At 49.8% G+C, this 22,586-nt stretch overlaps 1 protein-coding gene across 1 annotated transcript in view; it reads left to right on the top strand.

Moving 5' to 3' along the window:
* The window catches only part of MAP2K6 (mitogen-activated protein kinase kinase 6), a 42,490-nt gene extending 20,262 nt beyond the window's left edge, over positions 1-22,228 (top strand). Inside the window, exons 2-12 of the mRNA XM_062591609.1 lie at positions 2,063-2,129; positions 4,875-4,923; positions 8,149-8,262; positions 9,800-9,919; positions 10,775-10,891; positions 11,641-11,692; positions 13,827-13,954; positions 14,709-14,786; positions 16,256-16,395; positions 18,768-18,813; positions 21,700-22,228. Of these exons, the coding sequence (XP_062447593.1) occupies positions 2,063-2,129; positions 4,875-4,923; positions 8,149-8,262; positions 9,800-9,919; positions 10,775-10,891; positions 11,641-11,692; positions 13,827-13,954; positions 14,709-14,786; positions 16,256-16,395; positions 18,768-18,813; positions 21,700-21,777 (989 nt within the window). The 3' untranslated portion in view covers positions 21,778-22,228. The remainder of the gene's footprint in view (positions 1-2,062; positions 2,130-4,874; positions 4,924-8,148; positions 8,263-9,799; positions 9,920-10,774; positions 10,892-11,640; positions 11,693-13,826; positions 13,955-14,708; positions 14,787-16,255; positions 16,396-18,767; positions 18,814-21,699) is intronic.
* The last annotated feature ends 358 nt before the right edge of the window (positions 22,229-22,586 follow it).

Below are 22,586 nucleotides of genomic sequence, written 5' to 3'. Positions count from 1 at the left end.
CCCAAAGTGCAGATTTTATTTCACCAGAAGGCGGAAGGCTTTTAATATTTATTTGGGTTTGGCATTTTGCTACCTAGTTCTTCTGCTAACACCACTTGTGAACCACTATAAGATAAAACGTGGCACAATCTGTTCTGGTCCGTGCTCAAATTAGGTTAGTTTCCAGCAGGTTCGTTTTCACCTTCCCAGAACTGCCTGCGAGCAGGTTCCTGAGACACGGGCGCAGCATGCGTGATCCTGCAAGCGCATCCACATCCGAGGGGAGCGGGGCTTGCAGGGGATGGAGGCAGATTTCTGGAGGCGGAGAGGTCACTGGGATGGCAGACTCAGAGATTGCCAAAGAAATAGGATTTATGTTTGTTTGCATTGCAAGGCCTATATTTTTGAGATTCCGGGTTTTGGGTTTTTTTTGGTAAAACAAGGTGACATCAAGAATGCTATTACCAATTTTGTGTCCTGCTGGACACAACATGCACTTGACCAGCAGCTTGGACAGGAGCAGTAGCTGGAACATCTAGCACAGCAGGGCTGGATTCTTGGTTCTACCTTCTACAAACCTTTGTAATACAATTAAGAAAATAGCTGGAAATAAAAGGGTCAAGTGAACAGCTCTGCTAACTGTAGAAATTCCTGCACTTCTTCTTATAATTATTTTTGCTTCCCCTACAGACCAGCTTCCACCTCTTGGGAAATTTGAGAACTATTCCTCATGCCTCTGAGTAATCCTGCTTCTTTTAACTTTGTATGTGGCCTTTTCTCTGTTAGACTGGAAGCTCCCTGGAGCAGAGAACTGGCTTTTTTCTTCCTGTGTAAGTCTGCAACTCTATAGATGTTAGAGAACAACAGCGAGTGTGCACAGTAGATCCCAGTAAATGCTTTTCCCACGAGGTGTCAGCTGGATTTAACAGCCTGTCCCATGCTGGAATTATTCCTTGCCAAATAGAGCGAGCGTGGTCTTGTCTCTTGGAGCAGACAAGAAGAAAAGATTGGCAATCTGAATTGACTAAATCCTTCAGAAAAGGTCATTTTCAGTTCTGAGTACTTGTCCTTTGATCTAGCACCCCTGCGGCATTGGGATGCGCAGGCATCTATTGACCTGAGTTTATGTCAAAAGGTAAAACAAACTCAAACATGCATAGGTAAAGTTTGAAGAGAGTTTTGGGAACAGTGAGTAGAAATCACACTTAAAAGAAAGGTGGTAACTGATATAAATTGTTAGGTTAAAAATGTTTAAAGTCTAAATTAGATGCTTGTGCTTTTTTGGGGACCACAGATTTTATTACACACCCAAACAGCCAGATGTTTACCTTGAGGTTTTGGTGACATGACTTATGTTTCAGGTTATTTTATCCATGAATTCAAAACCCCGTGCTGAAATGTGGCTGTATATGTTTAGCCATAAAAAGGTTCTTGTATTTCTCTAGTCTGCCTGGCCCTTACATCTGCTGACTTGGACCCCATTTAGAGGAGAGCCAGCATTTGAACTGCTTTGGATTTGAGTGTTATCCAGCTCAGAAAAGCTTGGCTGGTCAGTGTGAACAGAAACAAATGGTTTTGAAGCCTGAAAACTGAATTCTGCTTTATTTTTGGAGGGTTTGCACAGCTTTAATAACGAAGATGTGAATTAGCGGTTTAAACAGAATCTGGTTCTGGACTTTCAGATTCGATTTTAAAAGATTTTAAATCCTGCCAGTGTTCGCACTTGCATATCTGGAATGGTTTAAGATCTGTCTAAGAAGCAGTATAAGGGATTCTGTGTGGGTAGGACTGATGAAGGAGAAATACCTTTCTCTTGGCATTTTCACAGGGCCTGCCTTTGCCAGAGCTCTTGCCTGTTTTCTGTACCAAGTTGGCAGCCAGAGCTCGCAGGTCTAAATGAAGCGTTACTGAACAAAGGCACTTTATGTTTTGAACTCTGTGCCCTGAGTCTACACCACTGGTCTGGCCTGGCATTTATGTTAAATAAGGTCAACAAATATAGGCAAGCTGTATTTTGCAAATTGAAACCAAAAAAAGAAAAAAAAAAGCCTTTTAAAAAGTCTACCTCTTTCTTGTTTCGCAGGCAAGAAGAGAAACCCTGGGCTGAAAATTCCTAAAGAAGCATTTGAGCAACCACAGACAAGCTCCACGTAAGTCTCCAAACGCTAAGGGAGAATAAAAAGAAAACCAGGAGCCCAAGCTGCCTTCCAGAGTTTGCTAGCACTAGCGTTGCAGCAGCCGGGGAGCGGGCGGCTGTGTGATGGTCGCATGATGGCCAGGCCATGTCCCAGCAGGGACCAGGGCTGGTGCTTGGAGGCCTGGAATGACTGAGATCCATCCTGAGGAACAGAGGCAAATCTGCCTAGATTAATTCTGGCACTGCCAGGAAAGATCATACTTAATATAATAAACAGGAGATTTGGTCCTCTGTGCCTGCCAGTATCCATCCTCTGCTTCCTCCAAGAGCTGGGGAAGTTGGTGTTCCAGCCTGCTACCCTGATTATAAGCCTAGGACTACAACTCCCCCTCTCCCTCCCTCAGATCAGGAGCTCTTCCAGCAATTAAAGTGCCTTTAACTCCAGAGAGGACTTTCAGCAGAGGAGATGCTCTTTTCCAGGGCACTGGGTTCCCATCCTTCAGATTTTGAACCCTTTTTTCTGGACTCTTAGCCCTTCTTGCACAGTTCCTGCTGGGACGCTGAGTTGTTTTCTGGGCCCTGGGCCTCTTTCTCTCCTAGAAAAATAGCCCTTGTGTTTCTTGTGTAGCTCCAGATACGAGGCAGTCTCTCCCTGTCCTTTACACAAGCTCCCTTTCATTACCGTTGGACCTTCTGCTGGGCTCCCTCCTTTGTTGACCAATGCTGAAAGGCTTCAGATAGTTTCCCAAGGTGGGGCTGGAATGCAGCAGAGCAGCAAACACCTGGTGTGGTCCTGCACGGGTGGCATCTGGGTGAGAGAGGGTCCAACCACAGCAGCTTGTGTGGAGGCTGGGCCAGCATGGGGCTCAGCAGTTTTGGAGAGCAAGTGGGAGTCTTGCTCACTTCGGGGAAAGGACAGAGCAAGCTTTTCCCAACTCGTTATGTTGCCTGTCACTGATTAGTTGTTATAGTAATCCTTTATCTTCTAATTTGTTGAGTTTCAGTGGCTGGCACTTTTGTGGCTGAGGCTTTTGTTAGGAGACCTAATTTCCATCCCGCCATCATCTGAGAAGCGAGGATGATGCTGGGAAAGCCTGACTCAAGGCAGAAGTGCCAAATAGCCCCTGTTACCATTTGGTGCAAAGATGCCGATGATGGAGGAGCTCTTCTTGCTGCTCTTCTCATGAGTTCGAAGGTGGGGGGATGTCACTCTACATCCCCTTAGAGCCAGGCCAGAAGGCGTTTGGGTGGAGCAGCCCTTTCCCATGGCAGCTTCACAACCTAGCGATGGTGGTGGTGGCCAAGGCTGTGCCACCCTGGCTCAGGAGGTTGGCAGCACTTGTCACCACCCATCACCTCTTGCTTGTCTGCTTGCACTGGCAGAGCAGCCCAGCTTAATGGGAATAAACCCACATATCCAGCATTGTGACAAATCACTGCCCCGGCCCTGCCCTCAGCCACCTTCTGGTCATCCTCTGGGTTCCAACAAGTAAGAGACACAGAAGGATCAGGGAGGACAGAGGGGCCAAAGCTGAAGCAAAGTCATGTCTCCTGGAGGGATGAAAACCAAGTTGGCTGCCCCAGCGGACAGTGAGAGAGTGATTTTGGTTTCTGCTGAGGATGACCTTTACTTTCCTTTTTTTCCCAAGTGGTCTGAAACAGCTGTTGCCAGCAAATCGTGCTTTCTTCTTGGACTTCTCTGGAGGTCTTGTGAAGTCAACAGATGTCGCAGCCCACTTCTGCTAAGATGCGGGGACTATTCACAGCCTTGTTCCATCTGTCCTCACGTGGGAATAATTTTAGGACAATCACCTCGTTCCAGAAATAAATTAGCAAAAAGCCAGTTGTTTCTCTTCCTTCCCTCCTACATCCTCAGCTCAGTTGACAGCCGTTTGGCGCATGCCATTGCCACAGCTAGGAGGAGGTCAAGGTGTTGCTTTTCTGGGTCGATAGGGCAGCTCAGCCAGCTAGAGATGTTTCAGGGAAGGCAGGCCGTTAATCTGTCTGCTTAAGCCACATAATGAGCAGTTGCATGAGCTATCAATCTGTGTGCTCCTGGACACATGCTGACCGTGAGCGCAGAGACCAGGGTTGAAACGAGCCAGGTGTGTCCAGGTTGGAGCACTGCAGCTCTGCGTGCACAAGGAGTGCCTTGCCTTCTCTCGTTTGTCCAGGGCTGGAGCAGAAGAGGTCCATGTCCATCAGAAAGCAATATTTCAAAGAAAAAACATCCCTACATCTACCATGGCCTATTAAGAAACAGTTCCCAAAATAAACAGAGACAGTCATAAAGCAAAGCATAGGCCTTATATGAATCTCTTTTCTTTAAACTTAAATGCTTTTGAAAACTTCCCATATCTTACACAAAAAAAGAAAAAAAAAAGAGGAAATGGCTTGGTTTTTGACCTCCAATCCATTTTTTATACAGGCTGACAGGGACTGGATTCTTTCCACCTCGCTTTCCTTCCATAGGAACCGGTTGCGATCTCAGCCTGCTGAAGGCACTCCCTGCGTCCCTTCGCGTGGGAGTTGGATGCAGATGTGTGAAATTCCAGCCCCAGCAGCTTCCTTCCCTTCTGACTCCTTTCTGGGGGGACGTTGTGAATCTTGGCAGTGCCTGTTGATCCTGCAAAGCCCAGAGACCTGCTGGTGCGAAGGGATAGCCTTGGGGACCCCCATGGCTGTGATAGTTACTCTTTGAGGGAAAAATGATCCTTGTAAGGAGCAGTTTACATATTTTCCCTTTTCTCTCCCACAGGCCACCCAGAGATCTAGACTCCAAAGCCTGCATCTCTATTGGCGAGGAGGTAAGGTTAGGAGTTGCAGTGAGCAGAAGACTGTTGGGAGAAGGTGACCATCCTTGCCTGGCTGCGGTGGCACTGGGTGCTTCTCCAGGCGGGCTGCTCAGGAGATAGCTTCCCAACTAGTTTCTGATAAAAAGGAGCGGGTTAATAAACATCGGCTGTCTAAAAAATGTAGCATATTTTGCGTGAAACGGGGGCTTAGCCAGCAGATGAGAGGGTGCCGGGTCTTCTGCCAGCTTGAGGAGTGCAGCTGCAAGAGGTCATCCTGTAAGCAAATCCTCCAGTGAAGAACATCTCCCCCAGAGACTCCCCTTTGCCCCCCCAGGGATAACTGAGTGTAACGAGCTTCGTGCCGCCTTTGCCTGGATCTTACGTAACACCTTGGCACCACGTGCCCAGTGTTACCAGCAGCAAAGTGTGGCTGGGAGTACGGTGCTGTTAGCTTTTCCGGGCTTGCGCGAGCCCTGGCAGCCCCCTCCAGCTGCTGGAGCGTCTGCCCTGGTTTCAGCCCTGGCCCGGGGCCGCTGCTGGCGGGCGCTGCTGCAAAGCTGGCGCGCTAGCCGGGGGAGTGCCCAGCCGGCGGCGGCTGCGCTGAGCCCAGGAGCTGCCCGGATTAACCCCGAGCCTGCGGCGAAAGGCAGGTTGCAGTTTGGGTTTCTCCCCGCCGCCGCCCGGTCCTGAAGGACTCGGGGTAGCTTTTCCAAGCACAGGCAGCTGTGCCTCCTCCAGCCTCCTGCTGCTGGGCTGGGTCCCGGTGGGAATTGTCTTTTTGCATTTTCGAGGACTGACCGTGTCATGCGGAAGGTCTGTCCTGGGTCTCCTTGCTCTCACCGCTTACATTTCCAGACAGGACACTGGGGTCCCTTCACATTTTCCACTGCGAACCACTTCGTTGAGAAAGAGAGAGCAGAGCGCAGAGGGAGGGCTTTTCTAAACCCGAATCAGGCCCAGCTCACATGTTTCCAATAGCTCATGGTTATAATCCAAGATCGCGTGCTGTTTTCAAAGAGCTTTGGCTACACCTCCTTCAACATTGCTATGCAAGGAGAAAGGGGTCCCTAAATCTTTCTGCAATCACTGAGATCGCCAGAATTGCTCAAATACAGCATTACAGTTGCTGCCTATGTCTGTACGGCCTTCGCTATATTTTTTTGTGCATTAAAAAAAGGCACTGTGTTCATCTAGGGGAAAAAAACAGACATTTTTCCCTCTGTTTTGTTAAAGCAAAAAAAAAAAAAAAAAAATGGTGAACATACAGGTACATCTGAGATTTGGAAATTCCGAGGTGTAGCTAATCTCCTGGAAACATCAATTACTAAACAACAGGATTACTAACTGCAGATTTCTGCAGATTTTACTTTCCATTTCAATTCCTTTGCTGATTTAAAGCCTTCATCCAAAGTATTTTCCCCGGCTAATATTGAAGGCCTTTTCATCAGGAGTCTAACTCAGCTTAGATCTTCCTTCTCCTGGAAGCAAATCTTTGTGGCAGCTTGGAAACCCTTCCCTCTGATGTTACAAAAATACATCAGGGAAAAAAAACAAGAAAAAACAAGGACAACTATTTTGATAGGAGAAAATGGCACAGCAGCATTCATAAAAGCACATTAAAGCTAGGCAATAAATTTATTAGGTGCAAAAGATAGACCTCGGTGTCAGTGAGTTAATTTATGAAGTGAAATACGAATCCAATGGCATTTTATAATGTCTATCTTTGGATGCTTTTCTTTCATTTTGGATTTTTTATTTTCCCTGGCATGGAGCAGGGGCTGGAAGGTGGAAAGAGTGTGAGATGCCTCTGGAGCAAAATGGCGCAGGAGCGCGGCGGCGAAAACGCCTGCTGCTAGAGCGGGCGCCTCTTCCAAGAAAATCATTTCTCCCCCCGCCGTCCCGAGGACGAGGAAAAGCTGAAGCGCTCCAAACAGGCTCCGTGCACGGAGGCAGAAAGCCCGTGTTGGACGGTGTAAAGTGGCACAGAGCTCCGGCTTTTTCGCGTGTCCGGATATGTTGCAACCTCGGAGGCAGTGACTTGCCGCAGCTTGAATTTCCTATGGGCCTGCTAGGTGTTTGTCCAGTCGAGTTCCTTTAGGATGTGATCGCCTCTTCCACGGGCCTTTGCAAACGTATCCCTGATCCCTAGAGAAAGCCACTTCCCCCCTGCTCCATTTGATCTTTGCTGCTAAAATTAAGAGCTGCCCCGAGAGAGACCAGGTGCTTTTTCGGAGCGGGTCCGTTGGACGGTAGCAGCGGTGTCAGGCAGTAAGAGATGCGCGAATCTCCGCCGTTGCACGCCAGACCCTTAGCCAGGGTCGCGGGGGCCGGAGCCGGAGCCGGGCGGCAGCGCAGCGTGTGCCCCCCGCGGCCTCCCCAGCCTGCCCGTCGCAGGCTGCAGCGTGTTCTGCTGCGCAGGCAAAACGCGGTGTGGGATTACGCGCCGTGAATCGCTTCATTATAGCCCGCTTCTTTCTGTAGGGTGATTGACTTACGTGGTTGTGCGTTCAGCAAACAGAATGGCCTGTTTTAGTAGTGAAGGCGCATTGCAAATGTCCAAAAATAATAATAAGCAAAAAACAGAGCCGCTGCACAATATCGCGGCAGAAAGGAGACGGGCAGGTTAGAATGCAGGGCGCAAACAAAGTCATCCTTTGTGCAAGGCCGGGAGAAAGGGATCTCAAATGCTAGACAAAGTAAATCCGTCGTGGTTTAAAAATGGGGCACACTCAGCTGGTATTTGGCCCATCTACAGGTCTGGCGAAATGAGCTTTTCCAGGTCGAAAGCCATTTGGAGATATTTCCATGATTGCTTAGGGGAGGAGGACGGAAGGAAAAAAAAGGAAAAAAAAAAAGGAGATTTGTAGGGGAAAGCTGTCTTGGTGTTTTCCGTCCCTGCGCTTGCAGGACTGAGTGTGAGAGTGCAGATGGCTGCACGTGGCTGGGTCCCTGTGGCAAGGCCTGGAGACCTCCTACCTACAGAGGCAGCTCCAAGAGGGATAAATCCTTCTCGTTCTTGCCCTGCCTGGGGTGCTCAGAGCCTCCACAGAGCTCTTCTTGCCAAGGAGCTAGTCCTTGTGACGGTCCCTAAGGGCCATGACTTTGTTTCTAGTCTCATGAGGTGGCTTGGGAGAGGATTCGATTTTGGAGGGGTCTCGGCTTCTGGTGCACGCCACGGCTGTGGTGAAGCGTGGCCACCGCCTGTCCTCCTGCCACTGACGGGTTTTTCTCCTGCAGAACTTTGAGGTGAAAGCCGATGACCTGGAGCCCATCTCTGAGCTGGGACGAGGTGCGTACGGGGTGGTGGAGAAGATGCGGCACATGCCTAGCGGGCAGATCATGGCAGTGAAGGTAGAGTGAGCCTCCTGAGGTGCTTTCTGTGTGTGTCGTTGTGTGTGGACACCCTCTGAGCTCTCGTTCGTGCACGTCTCTAACCTTGCTTGTTCTCACGCATGCCTTTACTGGGGACGACTTGTTCCCATGTGAAATCCTCTTTCTACGCAGGGGCAATAATGCCAAGGTGGAGTTGGACCTCGTTTAACCAAAGAAAGGGTCATGTTTTAAAAGTACAATACTTAAAGTGTTTTTAGCATCGTGGTGCACACAGACATATTGTTCATCTGTATCTACAACATTCCTGTTTACACTGGATTTTAAAAGCTATTTGCCATCTTTCGTTAAATGTGCATACTTTTTTCTAGTACAGTATACTCTCAGATTCAGAGCTCTGCAGAACAATAATGATTGTAATTGTAAGTAACAGTGTCCTGAAAATTAGAGTGCATAATGTAATAGTCTTCAGCTGGGACTTTTCTAGTCTCTTTGGAACAAGAACGCTTTTTATTGGGATTTTCGCATAATATCTAGTGCAGTGGGGTCATGACAGAGGTTTGTAGATGCTACTACAAAAAATAATACTTTTGTTTCATAAGCTTGCAGTTTAAGAAAATAGTCATGGGAAGATTTGTGTTTTGGGAGTGGCAATTTTTGCATGGCCAAATTTTATCTCAAATTTCTGTTCAGAATAAGAAAAAAGTGAAAAAGGATGCAGAGCTGAAAGTTATGAGCAAACTGAAAGAAAAATCTTAGCTCCTCAGTCTATGACCCTTGCTGTGGATGCTGGGATATGTCTCAGGATCTTCAGGCTATGCATTTTGTCTTCTTATTTGCTTTGGTGTTCACCAAACTACAAAAGACCTCTCTAAGTAGGGTGAAAGAGGTGAAGAGTGTTTGTCAGGAATATTCAAGTCTGTTACTTGCATCTGTGACGCCAAACAGTTTAATGCCACCACATTATTTACCTTGAGTGGCTTTGACCAAGGAGCCTAGAATAGATGTGTGTGGCCCATGCTGATGTGTGTGTCATGCCCTTCACAGCTGAGGATCTTCAGGTATTTCACATAAATGACATCTCTTCCCGGGAGAGTGGGAAATGTCATGTCCGTTTTCCAAAGTTTTGGGGAGCACACGGCCTCTAGCTGCAAGGCCTGAGCTCCGTCTCGTGTCCAAAATCCCTCTTGATGTAAATAGATGTACTCTACAGCTCCAGAAGTCAAGGGTTTCCCCTAGCCTAGAATTTTACTTCCTGCACCCTCCTCCTCTCCCAAACTGCAGTGATTTTTGGCTGTTGTAAAAAGAGTGGCATTAGCAGGAAGATCAAAATTGCCTGCAGTGTGGGGTAATGTGTGAAGACCCCTTCTCCATCTCTTCTTGTGGCATGGTAGTGCTCCCACCTTGGATGGTGTGCTTCGGCCATGCCTCCCACAAAGAGGTGTGATAAAAGGGTAAAGGACAGGCACAGTGTCAGGCCACTGAGGCCACTGGGCACAGCTGCCTGGGTGTCCTATGGAGACGCTGACGGATGGTGCTGAAATGCTTTGTGTTCCAGCGGATCCGAGCCACGGTGAACAGCCAGGAGCAGAAGAGGTTACTGATGGATTTGGATATCTCCATGAGGACAGTAGACTGCCCCTTCACTGTCACCTTCTATGGGGCGCTTTTCCGAGAGGTATGGTATCCCAGAGACCACTTGCCCTGCCCCCAGCCCGTGGGCTTGGGAGGACCCTCATGGCCACCGCTACAGAAGAGAAGGTTGGGCTCTATCAAAAGCCCTTTTCAGTTCTTCTCTCTGTCTGGGAGGCTGGATCCATCCCAGGCTCTGATCTGGACTCCCTCCGAGTCCCCATGTCAGGGGTTTTATCCTCCTTCTAAACACGAAGACTTGGTGGAATTTGGATTTGCTCAGTCTCTGCCTGAGCGTGTTACGTAGGATCATTTCTTGGTGCTCAAAGAGAGGCACTCTTCCACACGAAGAGAAGCAGAGGGCAGATGAGGGCTGTGGAGAGGCCCCTGTGCTGGGGCACTTGGACTTGTTCGGGGGTTTGACTGATGGGGACAACCGAGTGCCAAGGGCACTGACTCACAGTATGATTCTTCAGTGCTAATATTGTCCTGACTTGCAATGAGAAAACCACATGGAGAAAAGGCTTTGAAGAGCAAGATTTGTTGAAGAATTTAAGCACAGCTCTGTGGAGTTGAGCACTTCCTGGCTCAACATTTGTAGAGTGACCTAAGCACTTAGGAGCCTCAGTCCTGTTATCTTTCAGGACTCCTAAATCATGGAGACTCTGCTTTGGAAAGAGATGGCAGCAATTTCACCCTAAATGTTAGTGAAGGTGGATGGCGTTCACTTCCAGCTTAAGCGGGGAGAGATAAGGCCCAGTGGAGTTTTGCTGGATGACTTCTAAAAGGCAGGGAAGAGACAACAGGGCAGCAAGGGGGAAGCATTAAGGAAGACCTTTGCATGTGAGAGGGAAGGTTGGTCTGTTCCAGTGTGCAGCTATTTACTTTCTTTCTTCTCCAGGGAGATGTGTGGATTTGCATGGAGCTGATGGATACCTCACTGGACAAATTCTACAAACAAGTCATTGACAAAGGCCTGACGATTCCTGAAGACATCTTGGGGAAAATAGCTGTCTCTGTGAGTATTAGCAAGGGAAGGAGGGAAGAGGGAAGGGAAAGGGGTTTTCTTCTGTAAACCAACTCCTTCATGAGCTACCCTCCCTGCCATCTTTGCACTGCGAAGAGTTTGGCCCACCATCTGGCACATATGCACATCCCTAGGTGGCTTCCAGTATTTAGTCTGAAATTATGTTCTTTATAAACCATAAATACCCCCAAAATGTGCCTGTACATGTAATAAAGAGGCAGCATGGCATTAGATATGAGGAGGGCTCTACAGCTGCTTTGCCTTCTCTTGCCATCCCTGGGTCCCCACCATCACCTCTGGCTGCTGCAGGGTGGAGGGACAGGTTCAAGCAAGGTTCCTTTTGGTGATGAGGTGGCAGCCAGACTGGCCACAATGGAGGAGAGATGAAATAGAAACCAGTGGGCGATCACGAGCAGTTGAGGGAGACATTTATTTGCAGGGCTGTCCCTAGACCTGAGAAATCCAGGGCTAGAGGAAAGTGGTGGATTTGGTGCCCAGCCAGGAGGTAAAGGAAGGCTTGAGGGGGAAGGAGGCTCCCAGATCTCCAAGGCAAGGTGCTGCAGAGTTGCCAGAGGAGTTTTCTCCATGGCTTGCCTGCAGGACTCACTGCCTTTTGGGAGACTTTGTTCCTTCCCTCCAAACAGGATAAGGATGAGGATAAGGGATTAGTGAAACCAAGGGGCAGTTCCTCCCTTTCATGGTGCTGCCAGCTCTGATTCACTCTAGATTTGTTGTTTCAGATCGTAAAAGCACTAGAACACCTACACAGTAAGCTCTCCGTAATCCACAGAGGTAAGTGCCATCCACGCAGCTGGTGACTGCTGGCTTCGGTCAGCCCTGCGCCAGGTGCCCTTATCCTAGCAAGGGCTGGCCTTGCAGCCAGGCATAGGACTCTCAAAGTATCCAGGATAAAATGGGGTTTTGACATCAAAATATTCCCTAACATCTCAGGATTTGTAAAGCCTAGTCAGAGGAAATGTCTGCTGATTTGCTCTTTAGAAACTCCATGCTCTCCTCTGCATTTCCTGCTGAGATGGAAGAGAAGTGGCCTCCAGCCTGATTCTGCTGGCAGAAAGGGCTGTTTTCCTGCAGCCTGGCTGGATTTCCTGGATTGTATTTCTCTAATCAGAAGGACTAATCCATGTTCAGATTGAATACCTCCACAAAATTAATAAAAGACTTTCCCTCTGACCTTGATAGGCTTTGGATGAGGCTGTGTGCTTGCAGGTTTCACCCCTAGAAGGTGAGCAGTGTCTCCACACCGGCATGATGGGTCATGCAGTCATCAAACTGGTCACCATCCCCTTCTGTGGCCATCCTCTAATACCCACGAGGCAGAATGCTTAGACGTCTAAAATAGCATCTAGTGAACTCATGAATATCCTCCTTAAACTTTTTTTGACATTTTCCTCAGAACATCTCCAAGATGCTGTGAACATATTTAGATAGAAAAAAAAATGCATTGTTGCTGCTTGACACCTTTATTTTTAAAAGATCATTTTCAATTTGTTGTGAGGAAGAAAAAGCCCTCTCTGGAGTGTGTGACTGCTGGGGAAAGAACCATTTGAAGTGAAAGGAGTTCAGCTGAACAGGCGGTCACGTTTTGTACACTATGCATGTGGCTGGGGGTTGAGTTCCTGCCTTCTGTATAATTTAAAGTGGGTGGAAGATGCTGCTCAGCTTCTGGATTTCTGTTTTCTTGTTCGCTTTCCACTGAAATAGTATTATCTTAACATAATAACAGATGGGTGAGGATCTCAGATACCTGAAGCTTTGGCTGCAAAACATTTACTAGAGAGAGGATGTTAACCAACTGTAAACCACGCAGTTCTAATGAGCAAGACTCAAAAGCGGCTTCTGACCTCCTTCCAACAGTGTTTCAGCTCTTCTGTTTAATAGTTTATCATATGTAGATAGAGGACCTTCTTTCGGAAGAGACCTCTTATTTCTAGGTGGCAGCAGGGAAAGAAAGATGGCTCCATTTTGAGGATAAGTCTTGGGACAGGAGAAAGCAAGGTAGTCCATGTTCTCCATGTCGGCGCAGAGCTCTGCTAGTCATTGGAGTCAGCTCAGGAAACGGACTTTGTGTTGAGATTTAATTTAGGAGTTGTCTCACCAGGAGGAATTCCCTGCTGTGCAGAAAGCACCTGCGTGCTCCTGTGGATATCACTTCTAGCCTCTTCCTGGGCTTTAACTCCGCCTTTTGATGGTGATTATAACTGGCTTCATGAGAGAAATGCAAATGTGAATAAACCAAGGATTGTAAGGCTGTGATGGGAACCAGATAAATCTGACAGTAATAGATGAGACATTGGCCTAATTTCCATAAGGTGTGGAGCACCCACATGCCTGCTGCTGTTCCCATTGCCTTCAAGCCTGGTAACCTGAAAATCAGAGGCCACTTCTGAAATCGTGATCCTTCTGTCTTAGTTTACTGCTCCCTCCTTCCCCTCAGACACACACTCCTCTTCCCCCTTTTCTATCTACTCCTCATCCTTTTTCCAAATCTTTTTTCTTTGTGCTGCTATAAGAGCAGCTCCAGCTGGTGACTCAACGGCATGCTGGACTTTTGCAGACATCCTCTGGAGATGCTCCCAGCCCTCCTGAGATTGTTTCTCCGTTAGCACTCTGATGATCCATCACAATCCCCTGCTTCCTATGATAAGGTGGCCACATGCAATATTACAGCCCACCCAGTCACATCAGAAGGGGAGGTCCACAAGGGAAGGGACGTTTTCAGGATATATGACAGGCCAGTGAAGCACTTGTTTCACTTGTAATAGCTCCTGGGTTTCTGGCAAACAGTAGCAGTAGGGTTTGCACAGGCACCTTTGGTGCCCTCTACTGATAGAAAGCTCGTTAGCTTTTTGGCTTGGTACAGCCGCCCATGCGTGACAGTGACTGTGATATGTGTTCCTTCTTGCAGATGTAAAGCCCTCTAACGTGTTGATCAATACGCAGGGGCAGGTGAAAATGTGCGATTTTGGAATTAGCGGTTACCTCGTTGACTCGGTTGCTAAAACCATGGACGCAGGATGCAAACCCTACATGGCTGTAAGTTGAGCCGCAAAGAAGCTGGGTCTAAAACCTGCTGCAGGGCAGCCAGAGGAATGTGAGACTGGGCATCGGGTTGTCCTGAAGGGGAAGGATCAGTGTCTGGCATGTGTCCTAGGGACTCAATTTGGAAGACATATCTCTGAAATTATATGTAAAGAAGGAGATAGGTCTCACAGGTCGAATCAGGTCTCCTGGGCACTGCTTCCTGCTCCTTTACTGCCTTTGTGACCTTGAGAGGAGTCTATAATTACTCTGTGTTGCATTTTTGCCATTTGCCCTGTGGGACAATAGCATGTCCTTTCTGGGAGAAAAAAAAAATCCGTAGGAAGTGGGTCCTTCAGGCTCCTCCTTGGGAGCTGCCATTCATGACCCGCTCCCTGTGGACCCATTTCACGGGGTGGAAGCAGCTCAAGAGGGCTGAGGTTTGTCACCTCTGAGTTGCCAGATGTGTCAGAGCTCCAGCACCCCATTATCTGTGGCAGGAATCATTGGCTTCTCGTGACCCATTTCTCTGTCTGCCCTTACTGACAAGGATGTGCAACCAGATCTGGCCCCAAGACAGCCAACGGACAAACTGAGAGGCCTGGGATAGGTAGTCCTGACCTGCCACCCTTAAAAGACCTGGCTTAGGTTGGCTGCTGGCACCATGCTGTGCCAGGATGTGTGGTGGCTCACACTGGAAAGCCCTGAGTATAGAAGCACTGAACTGGAGCCATCTGTGATCTTCCAACTGTCTTTGTCTCTTTTTCAGCCTGAAAGAATTAATCCAGAGCTGAACCAGAAGGGATACAGCGTCAAATCTGATATCTGGAGCCTGGGAATCACGATGGTAGGGTAATCTGAGGGCTTACAGCAATGCCGGAGGGTTGGATGTTCCTTGTGAGATCATCTTCTTCCCCATAGCCACACAGACACGAGTGGCTCTTGTTCCCTGGGGGGCTGGTGAGGGCAGGAATAGGAATAGTCAACTCATACTGTTCACTCCTAGCTCACTGCAGGGTCGAGGGGAAGCAATCTGGAGCTGTTTTACCAACTCCTTGCCACTAGCTTCACCGCTCCACCTTCACGGTGAAGTCAGGCTCATTCAGGCTCACCTCCCAGCACTCTCCCCAGGTGAGGGGAGAGGACCTCTGCAGCAGGCAGTCCATAACCCTCCAGAGCATCCTCCTGGGAGGGCTGCCCCGCTGCACGTACTGCAGGGAGATACGCTCCTTGGCCGAGCTACCACTGCTTCTACCGCAGAGGGAAAAAACGAAATCAGGAGCAGGAGAAGGAGACGGGGCAGTGCCAGCCCCCGGCTTTGGGTGGCAGGCTGCTGCCTCTTCTCCCTCTTAGCGGGGCTCCCCTCTCGGCAGCCCCGAGGACTATCGTGCGGGTGCCCACCTCGTGTGGGTGCCCGGCCCTTCGGGAGCAGCCGTGCCGCCGCCGCGGCCAGCTGCCGGGAGGTGGCAGCATGGGCTAAGGCGAGGGCGCGTGCTGCGCGTCCGGCGCCGCGCGGCTGTCCCCTCGGAGCAGGTTTGGTCTCCAACAGGAAAAAATCCTCCTGGCGTTTAGCAATTAGCAAAATCTCCTTCTGAAAAGCGGAGATCGATGACATTTCCCAAATGGCAGGAAAATCAGTGTTTAGAGGGAATCCATCTGCTTGCAAGTCATTTTCTAGTGCAGTTACCTTTTCAACCTTTTATTCCCCCAACTTCTCTGTTAAGTGCAGTCTAATATAAGGGTAACAGAGAGAACCTGCTGGGTCTCCTTAGGCCTTTTTCTTTTGGTGGGGGAGGTTAAACACAGCCACGGGCAAGAGAAGATTTCCCAGAAGAAAACTGTGGCCACGTAGGATGGGGAACTGTCACGTATTTGTACAGGGCGTAGACAAGTGTGTTTCTAGGTAGCGTGCACACCTGGGAGAGGGTGCACGGGGCTGTTCCTGGTGGAAGAGCTGTCCCCGGGCTCTCAGCTATCGCAGCCTCGGACAAATCGCTTCCCTGAGAGCTCGTTTGAGGCCGGAGGAGCTGTCTTGGTGTGGGTGGTTGGACCAGAGGAATTTCCCAAGGGAGCTGGAGAGGCCGAGGAGCTGGTGGCCTCCTTGGAGGGGATGTTACGTTGGAGGGGATGTTAGCTCGCACCTGGAGGTGCGAGGCAAAGGAAAACGGGGCGGCGGGGGGCGAGGGGAGAATGAACCGAAGCGTCTGGCATCGGGGACGGAGAGTCAGCAGACCTCACGAGGCCTCGGCGGGGACGGGGAGCCGCGTCCTTGCCGCGGGGGCCCCGAGCTGAGCCCGGGGCGCTCTCCCCCCGCAGATCGAGCTGGCCATCCTGCGGTTTCCCTACGACTCCTGGGGGACGCCCTTCCAGCAGCTCAAGCAGGTGGTGGAGGAGCCGTCGCCGCAGCTGCCGGCGGACAAGTTCTCGGCGGAGTTTGTCGACTTTACCTCGCAATGGTAGGTCCTCGCCCGCGGCGGCCGCGTCCCTCCCACGGAGCGCGTCCCCGGGCGGACGGCGGGGCGGCCCGGGGGCCGCGCCGGGGCCGGGGCCGGGGCCGGGGGGGGGGGTCCGGAAGCAGCGGGAGCGTTTGGCTGCCGGCTGGGAAAAGGGCTGGAGCGCCGGGCGCCGGCGGGGGGTGGGGGACTCGGCGGGCTGCAGAGCGGAGCCGGCTCTCCCAGCGCCCGGGGGGACGCGCGGCTGCCCCCGTCGCCCGCTTCGAAGAGAGCTGGCGGCGGCCCCGCGGCTCCTGACGGTTGCTCCCTCCAGCTTCCCTGGAAACCGCTCGGGAGGCATTTTTGTTTTCCAGGCGCTGCAGTGCCATCCGCTCCTTGCCAAGTTGGCAGGTGGATGGTGGTTTGCGCCGTAGCCAAGAAAGAGCTGCAGATCCGCAAATACAGAAATGTGAGACTGCTCCGGAGCTGCCAGCGTCAGGGCCTGGAGCCCGGGCGGCTCTGCTGTGACCCGGGAAGGGGATTATCGGCCGCTCCGGCCTGGGGACTTTGCGTACCGACGCGCGGATTCTCTGGAGCCTCGTTCAGACACGTCTGCAAGCTCTCCGCGGCTCCCCCTGCCAGTGCACGCCGAGGAGCACCTGCACGTGCCCGCGCTGCCGTGCGTCCGCCCGCGGTGGGAGCTGGCTTGGAAAAGCCCTCTCACAAAATAGCCACCCTTTTTGCAAGACCCACAACTGAGATTTTGGACCAGCTTCTCTTCTCCCGTGCTGCCGGCTGGCTCCTTGTTATTGCAAAGTTGCCCGTACGTGCCAGGCAGGCTGCTGCTCTCCACTGAACAGAGGCACGTTTTGCTTTTGCAAGCACGACGTCTTGAAGCTATTGCCATGGGCTGATTTAGGAATCAGAAATCCACAGCCGTTCACGGTGGTTTTACTGAGAAGAGTGACCTTGATGAGCAGCACCCGTGTCTTGACAGCACATGCTTTGGGGTCCCGTGGCAATTCCTCTCTTTGCAAGTTCTACCATCTAGGATTGCCGAAGACCCCTCCACGCCAGCACTCCAAAAGTTACAGCTTTGGCTGCAGTTTGCACTAGGTTATGTGTTGTTGGAGACTTGAGAATTTCTTGTGACACTGAACCAGGTCACGTCAGCTCATGAACTGAGATCATTTATTATGGGGGCCTAGCTTAGGCCTACCTTGAATTCAAGAAGTCGAGAGTGAATCACACCACCTGCTATCCAGAGCAGTAAAACTCTCGTTACCTATAGCCAATGCAGGGAAGCTCCTGTGATGTCTGAGTTGGCATCAGTAATAAGTAATCCAAATATGGCTCTCTGTTCCTGAAGATTTACATTGATTTCAGTAACTTGTCATCAGATTTCCTGGTATTAGTACCCTGGGAACAAGGTTTTTGTTTGTAGAGGGACTTAATTAAGAGGATTATACCCACACTTGAAATTCACCTTAGCACCTCAATTTGGGCTACTTTTGAGCTCAGAGGATGTGACACATCCCGTACCTTCAATTAGGCAATATTGGCACGTATCGTTACTAGGTTCCTCTGTTCATTCACAACATGACACTAAACATGAGCTAGCTACACACAGCAAGCAGGAAATATCTATTCAGTGTGTGTCCTCCACTTCCTCTGGGCTCCGGCAAATCCCAGCAAAGCACCGGCTTATCATCACCGAAGTTCTCACTTTTGTTTTGCTCAGTGTGACACCTTTTCCCCGCCACCGACGTGTACGTGTGTGAAGATCTTTTCAAGTTGCTCCAAGTGTCTTTCCCCTAAATACACTGTCAGGAAGTGAGTAGAGATTACGTCCTGTCTTTTAAAAGCTATTTTCTGCTGGAGGGAAACCAAAATAACTTCCAGCTACAACCCTCCAGAGCCATCTGTTGTAGGAGAGGAGAAAAAAAGGATGTCCCATGTAAGCGTCCCTGCTGATAACAACGTGGTGATAAACAAATAGTTGTACACGTGCTTCAGAGCCGCTCAGTTACCACTCCCAGTTGGAGGTTGGAGGCTCTATCCACTTCCTTAGTCCCTGTTTTAGCAGGTAGTACCCAAAGGACCAATTATGCCAGTTCCCCAGCAACGTGCAATGTATTGACTTGTATATATGACATCTCCGGATCTGAGTTTGACCTTTAGCTCACTGCAGTTGTCGTACCCAGTGCTGTGTACTACCTAGGGCCTATGTGCAAGCTGTTGGCCTTCAGCTGTCGATCTAATGTATGGATGAGTGGTTGGACTTGCTATACAGAGATTTGAAGTCTTGCTTCTGTAAAGATATATATATATATGACCTTGTTTAAATTGCATACAGAATGTAACTTGTTTCCTTTTCCTTCTTTTCTTCATTAAAGCTTGAAGAAGAATTCCAAAGAACGGCCAACATACCCAGAGCTTATGGTGAGTACGGATTAAGTAGTGTTTTGGTTGAAGAGTTTAGACATTATTAGACACTGAAGCCAACCAAGGTTTCCAGTTGTGACCGGGGAGTTGGGATACTCAGCATTTTGGTGTTGATAAAAGATAGGAGAATCATGTCTATTCAGTGTCTTGGGAGAGTGGCTGCAATCAGGAGATGCTCTTGGAAACCTTGGTCAGGTGCTGATACGATCAGATCAAGGGGAAATATACTTGAAAAATGTCTAAAAGCAGTTAACAAAATTGCTAGGACATAAGAATGAGGTTGCAGAGAGCTTGTTACCAAGGGTAAAATTCTCCCCTTGGTTTGTGTGATGCCTTCAGACCCCAAAGCCCAATACATGCACTGCTGCATGCACTACGTGGGCTGCAGGAGCTGAATGGACTGCTAATCTTTACTGACGTGGTGGCTTGGAGAGGAGAGTTTTTGGATAGAGTGATTCCTGGATGCTAGGGACAGAGACAAGGCTGTGGCTAATACCTCTGGTTGTTGAATTTCGTCCACTGCTTAGAGACTGTTTGCTGTGAGTGTGGCTAGGACAGAGGAGTAACAAAGAGGAAGGAAATGCTGATAAGTGCTCGCAGTGGTGGGGGAAATGCAAGATAGCAAGATTCTGCGGTCAGACAAACTAACTGCTGACAAACTCCCAGCAGTACAGACACTGGCATAAGCTTACCCAGAACTCTGGGCCGACCCTGCGATGAGCTTTTTCTGCAGTGCCAGGGCTCCACCTCCCTCCCGCCTGCCCTTCTGAGATTGATTCTGGTGATGCCAAGAGCTGACTAAGACCAGTCGAGAAGAGCCATGCCACTTGGGAAGTCAGTGTTTTGCTCCCATAAGCATCTGTTTACATTTTTATTGCCATTTGATTCACAGCTCGTTAAAGGCAGGAAGGTGCCTAATTTAGTTATTTCTGGAGATTTGACCCAAATGCTTTGTCTGTGCTTTATGTGCACTCCATCCTTTGGTGCCATCAGTAAGACTGTCTGGCCAAGCTGGAAACTTCTGCAGAATATGCTCAGGCATAAATGTCTCCTGTTACTTGTGAGTAGTGTGTTATGCCACCCAGCGATCTCCCTCATGCTACCCACATCCTGATACCTTCTGCCTGGAGGTGCTGGGACATCTATGGCATGAAGATGCCAAGGTTTGAAGTGCTCTTTAGGTGCAAGATGTGCTGGAAATCCTTGCATCTTTTAAAAATGAAGTGTAAGCAATGAATAATTCCTGTGGCATTTCTTGCTGGGCTCTGTAATGCAATTAGACTATATATAGATCTGATTTACGCACGCTTTGCTCAAACACTGGTTTCAGACAAAGGGAGGCCCAAGGTTTATGGCTTTTTTTTCCTTTTTTTATTATTGAATAAATACATATATATTTTAAGCAAATCTCTAAAGTTTGCCAAATGGCCTTTTATCAAAAAAGTTCACCGGAGCAGCTCTGTCTGTTGCAGCATTAATACCGGTTGGCAAGCAAGTGCATTTCTATTGAATTAGGTTCTTGGATCACCTCTCCAGAGTATCTCAATGCTGTGGTATTTTATGGCTGACATGAATGTTGTGAGGTCCTGTGGCTGTGGATTGGTGTTTTGTTTTGTTTTTTCTACTCCCTCCTCTCTCTCTTATGGCATTAAGTTGCGGTACTGGATTGGACTTGTCATTTAGACCAAGACTGCTCCCTTGCTTTCCTGTGGAATTGAGGTTTCTCATGGAAAATATGACTCTGTGCTATCTTGAGCATCAGGAAAACTGATACGGATGCTTAATTTCATTTTAAAACCCACTTCCCCAGGTGAAGTGGAGCATGAAACTACTGCAGGACTCCTCCCCCGGTGGTCTGCACATCGTGTTGAGCACGTCCCGATGGCTGAGTTGACTCAGCTACGTAGTGTATTGACCTGGTTGTTGAGCAGGGCTTGGGTTTGGGGCAGATGGCAGAGTGCTGGCCCATCTTTAAGTAAGTCACCCGGTGCGGGTGTGAACATACTGCCACGGGGAGGGGGAGCTTTGAAAACCCCTGCGAGCCCCCAAAATGCCTTTAAAAATGTGGTTTAAGTGAAGAGGGTCAGGAATTGAACCCGGCTCCCGTGGGCTGATGTGTGGGAAGCACAAAGTCGCCTTGCACAAGGCAGAGGGGAGCCGCTCGCCCGAGCCCCGCAGGACCCCGGGGCCTCTCGGTTGCCTCTGACGCCCTGGGGCCCAAATCCCTGCCGGAGCCATTTGGTCTCAGCCCTTAATTCAAGCAGATGCTAGTAACCGCGTGTTAGATGCCGAGGCGGCGGGGGCCGAGCAGCGCTGCTGCCAGCGATGCTGGTCCCGGCAGCGAGGGGCTGCGTTGCGCTGGGGGAATTTGGGGGCGTTTTTGCTCCTTACACGTATTTTTTCCGTTTGTGCTGAGATGCAGACGAGGCTTTCTGGCAGGATGTCTTCCCACGCTGGTCACGATTAAGCAGTTAAACACAGAGCGTGCCGCGGGCTTTCCAGCCGCCGTGGCTTTCCTCTGCCGCGGTTAGGGGTGAAGCAGCAGTCTCCTGCTGGGAGCAATCCCAGGGAAGAAATGAGCCTCAGAAGTCACCGGAGGGTAAATACGCAACCCGGCGCGGGCAGCCCCGCTGCGGGCTCGACCTCGCCGCCGGCGGGGCCGGCGGGATGGCAGCACCCCTGCCCCGCGGAGAGGCTGCACACGGGGCCCAAAGCGCACAGCACGGAGAGCCCCGTTTTCTAGCACTGGCAAAAACCTGTTTTTCACTATCTAGGAGATGGCTGAAAAGCTATTAGGGCTGATCCTTTGAGTTGCGAGTGATAAATTTTAAGACGTTCTCTCCTTTTTTGTTTCTCTTTTCTCTCTCTTCTTTTCTTTCCCAGCAACATCCTTTCTTCACGCTGCACGAATCCAAAGAGACAGACGTCGCCTCTTTTGTCAAGCTCATCCTGGGAGACTGAGAACTGGACTTGTACATGAATTGCCCTTCTGTGGACTGGTGGGTGCCGGGGAGGGGCGCGTGGCAGGACCTGTCACGGGAGCACCAACAGAAAGCCGCCGTGTTTTGTTTTGTTTTGTTTTTATTCTGAGAAACCCCCCGCCTCTCCGAAGTTTTTAAAAGGGTTCTTTGGTATCCATAGTGACATAGAATGAGCTGGTTAGTGAAATGAATTTTAATAAGGTTGGTAACCTTAAAACAAACACAAAACAAAAAAAAAAATTTTTAAGAGTGATTTACATATTTAATGACAGTCGAAATCCCTCTTCCGAACTTTCTCCTCATCCCCCTTCCCTTCCTCCTGAACCGGAATTTGCTTTGTCATGGTAATAGGTGCTATGGTAGTCATGAAGTTGTATGTAGATTTATATTTTGTCCCTTCCATTATTTTAATATTTATGTTAAGTGCTCGATGGAATAGATTCCTGTTTTATATGAGGATGAATGTGTGGTGACGATGATGATGCTAAGTGAGGCCACAGCAAGCAACAGTTGCAGGGGCGAAAAGGTGTCACGGGAGAAGAGGAAGAAGAGAAGAAGTGTCTGTGCTGTGGAAGATATTTAATGTGCATCGTAAAAGGAATTTCTAATCAAGGAAACATCAAGCGCTGCTCTGGGCGTCCCTCCCTCCTCCTCCGGGCGAGAGGGGACAGCAGCCGCCTCGCTGATGCCCGGGAGAAAGCGGGGGTGCCGCGGGGCGCGATTCCGGCGCTGTCGGCAGCAAGCCCTGCGTGCGTCCCCGAGCCGGCTTGGTCCGCGCCCAGCTCCGCT

The sequence above is a fragment of the Rhea pennata genome, chromosome 19 (assembly GCF_028389875.1).
Source record: "Rhea pennata isolate bPtePen1 chromosome 19, bPtePen1.pri, whole genome shotgun sequence".
NCBI classification, from domain to species: Eukaryota; Metazoa; Chordata; class Aves; order Rheiformes; family Rheidae; genus Rhea; species Rhea pennata.
Note: the sequence above shows the minus strand (reverse complement) of the source record. Positions and strands in the feature narration are given on the sequence as shown.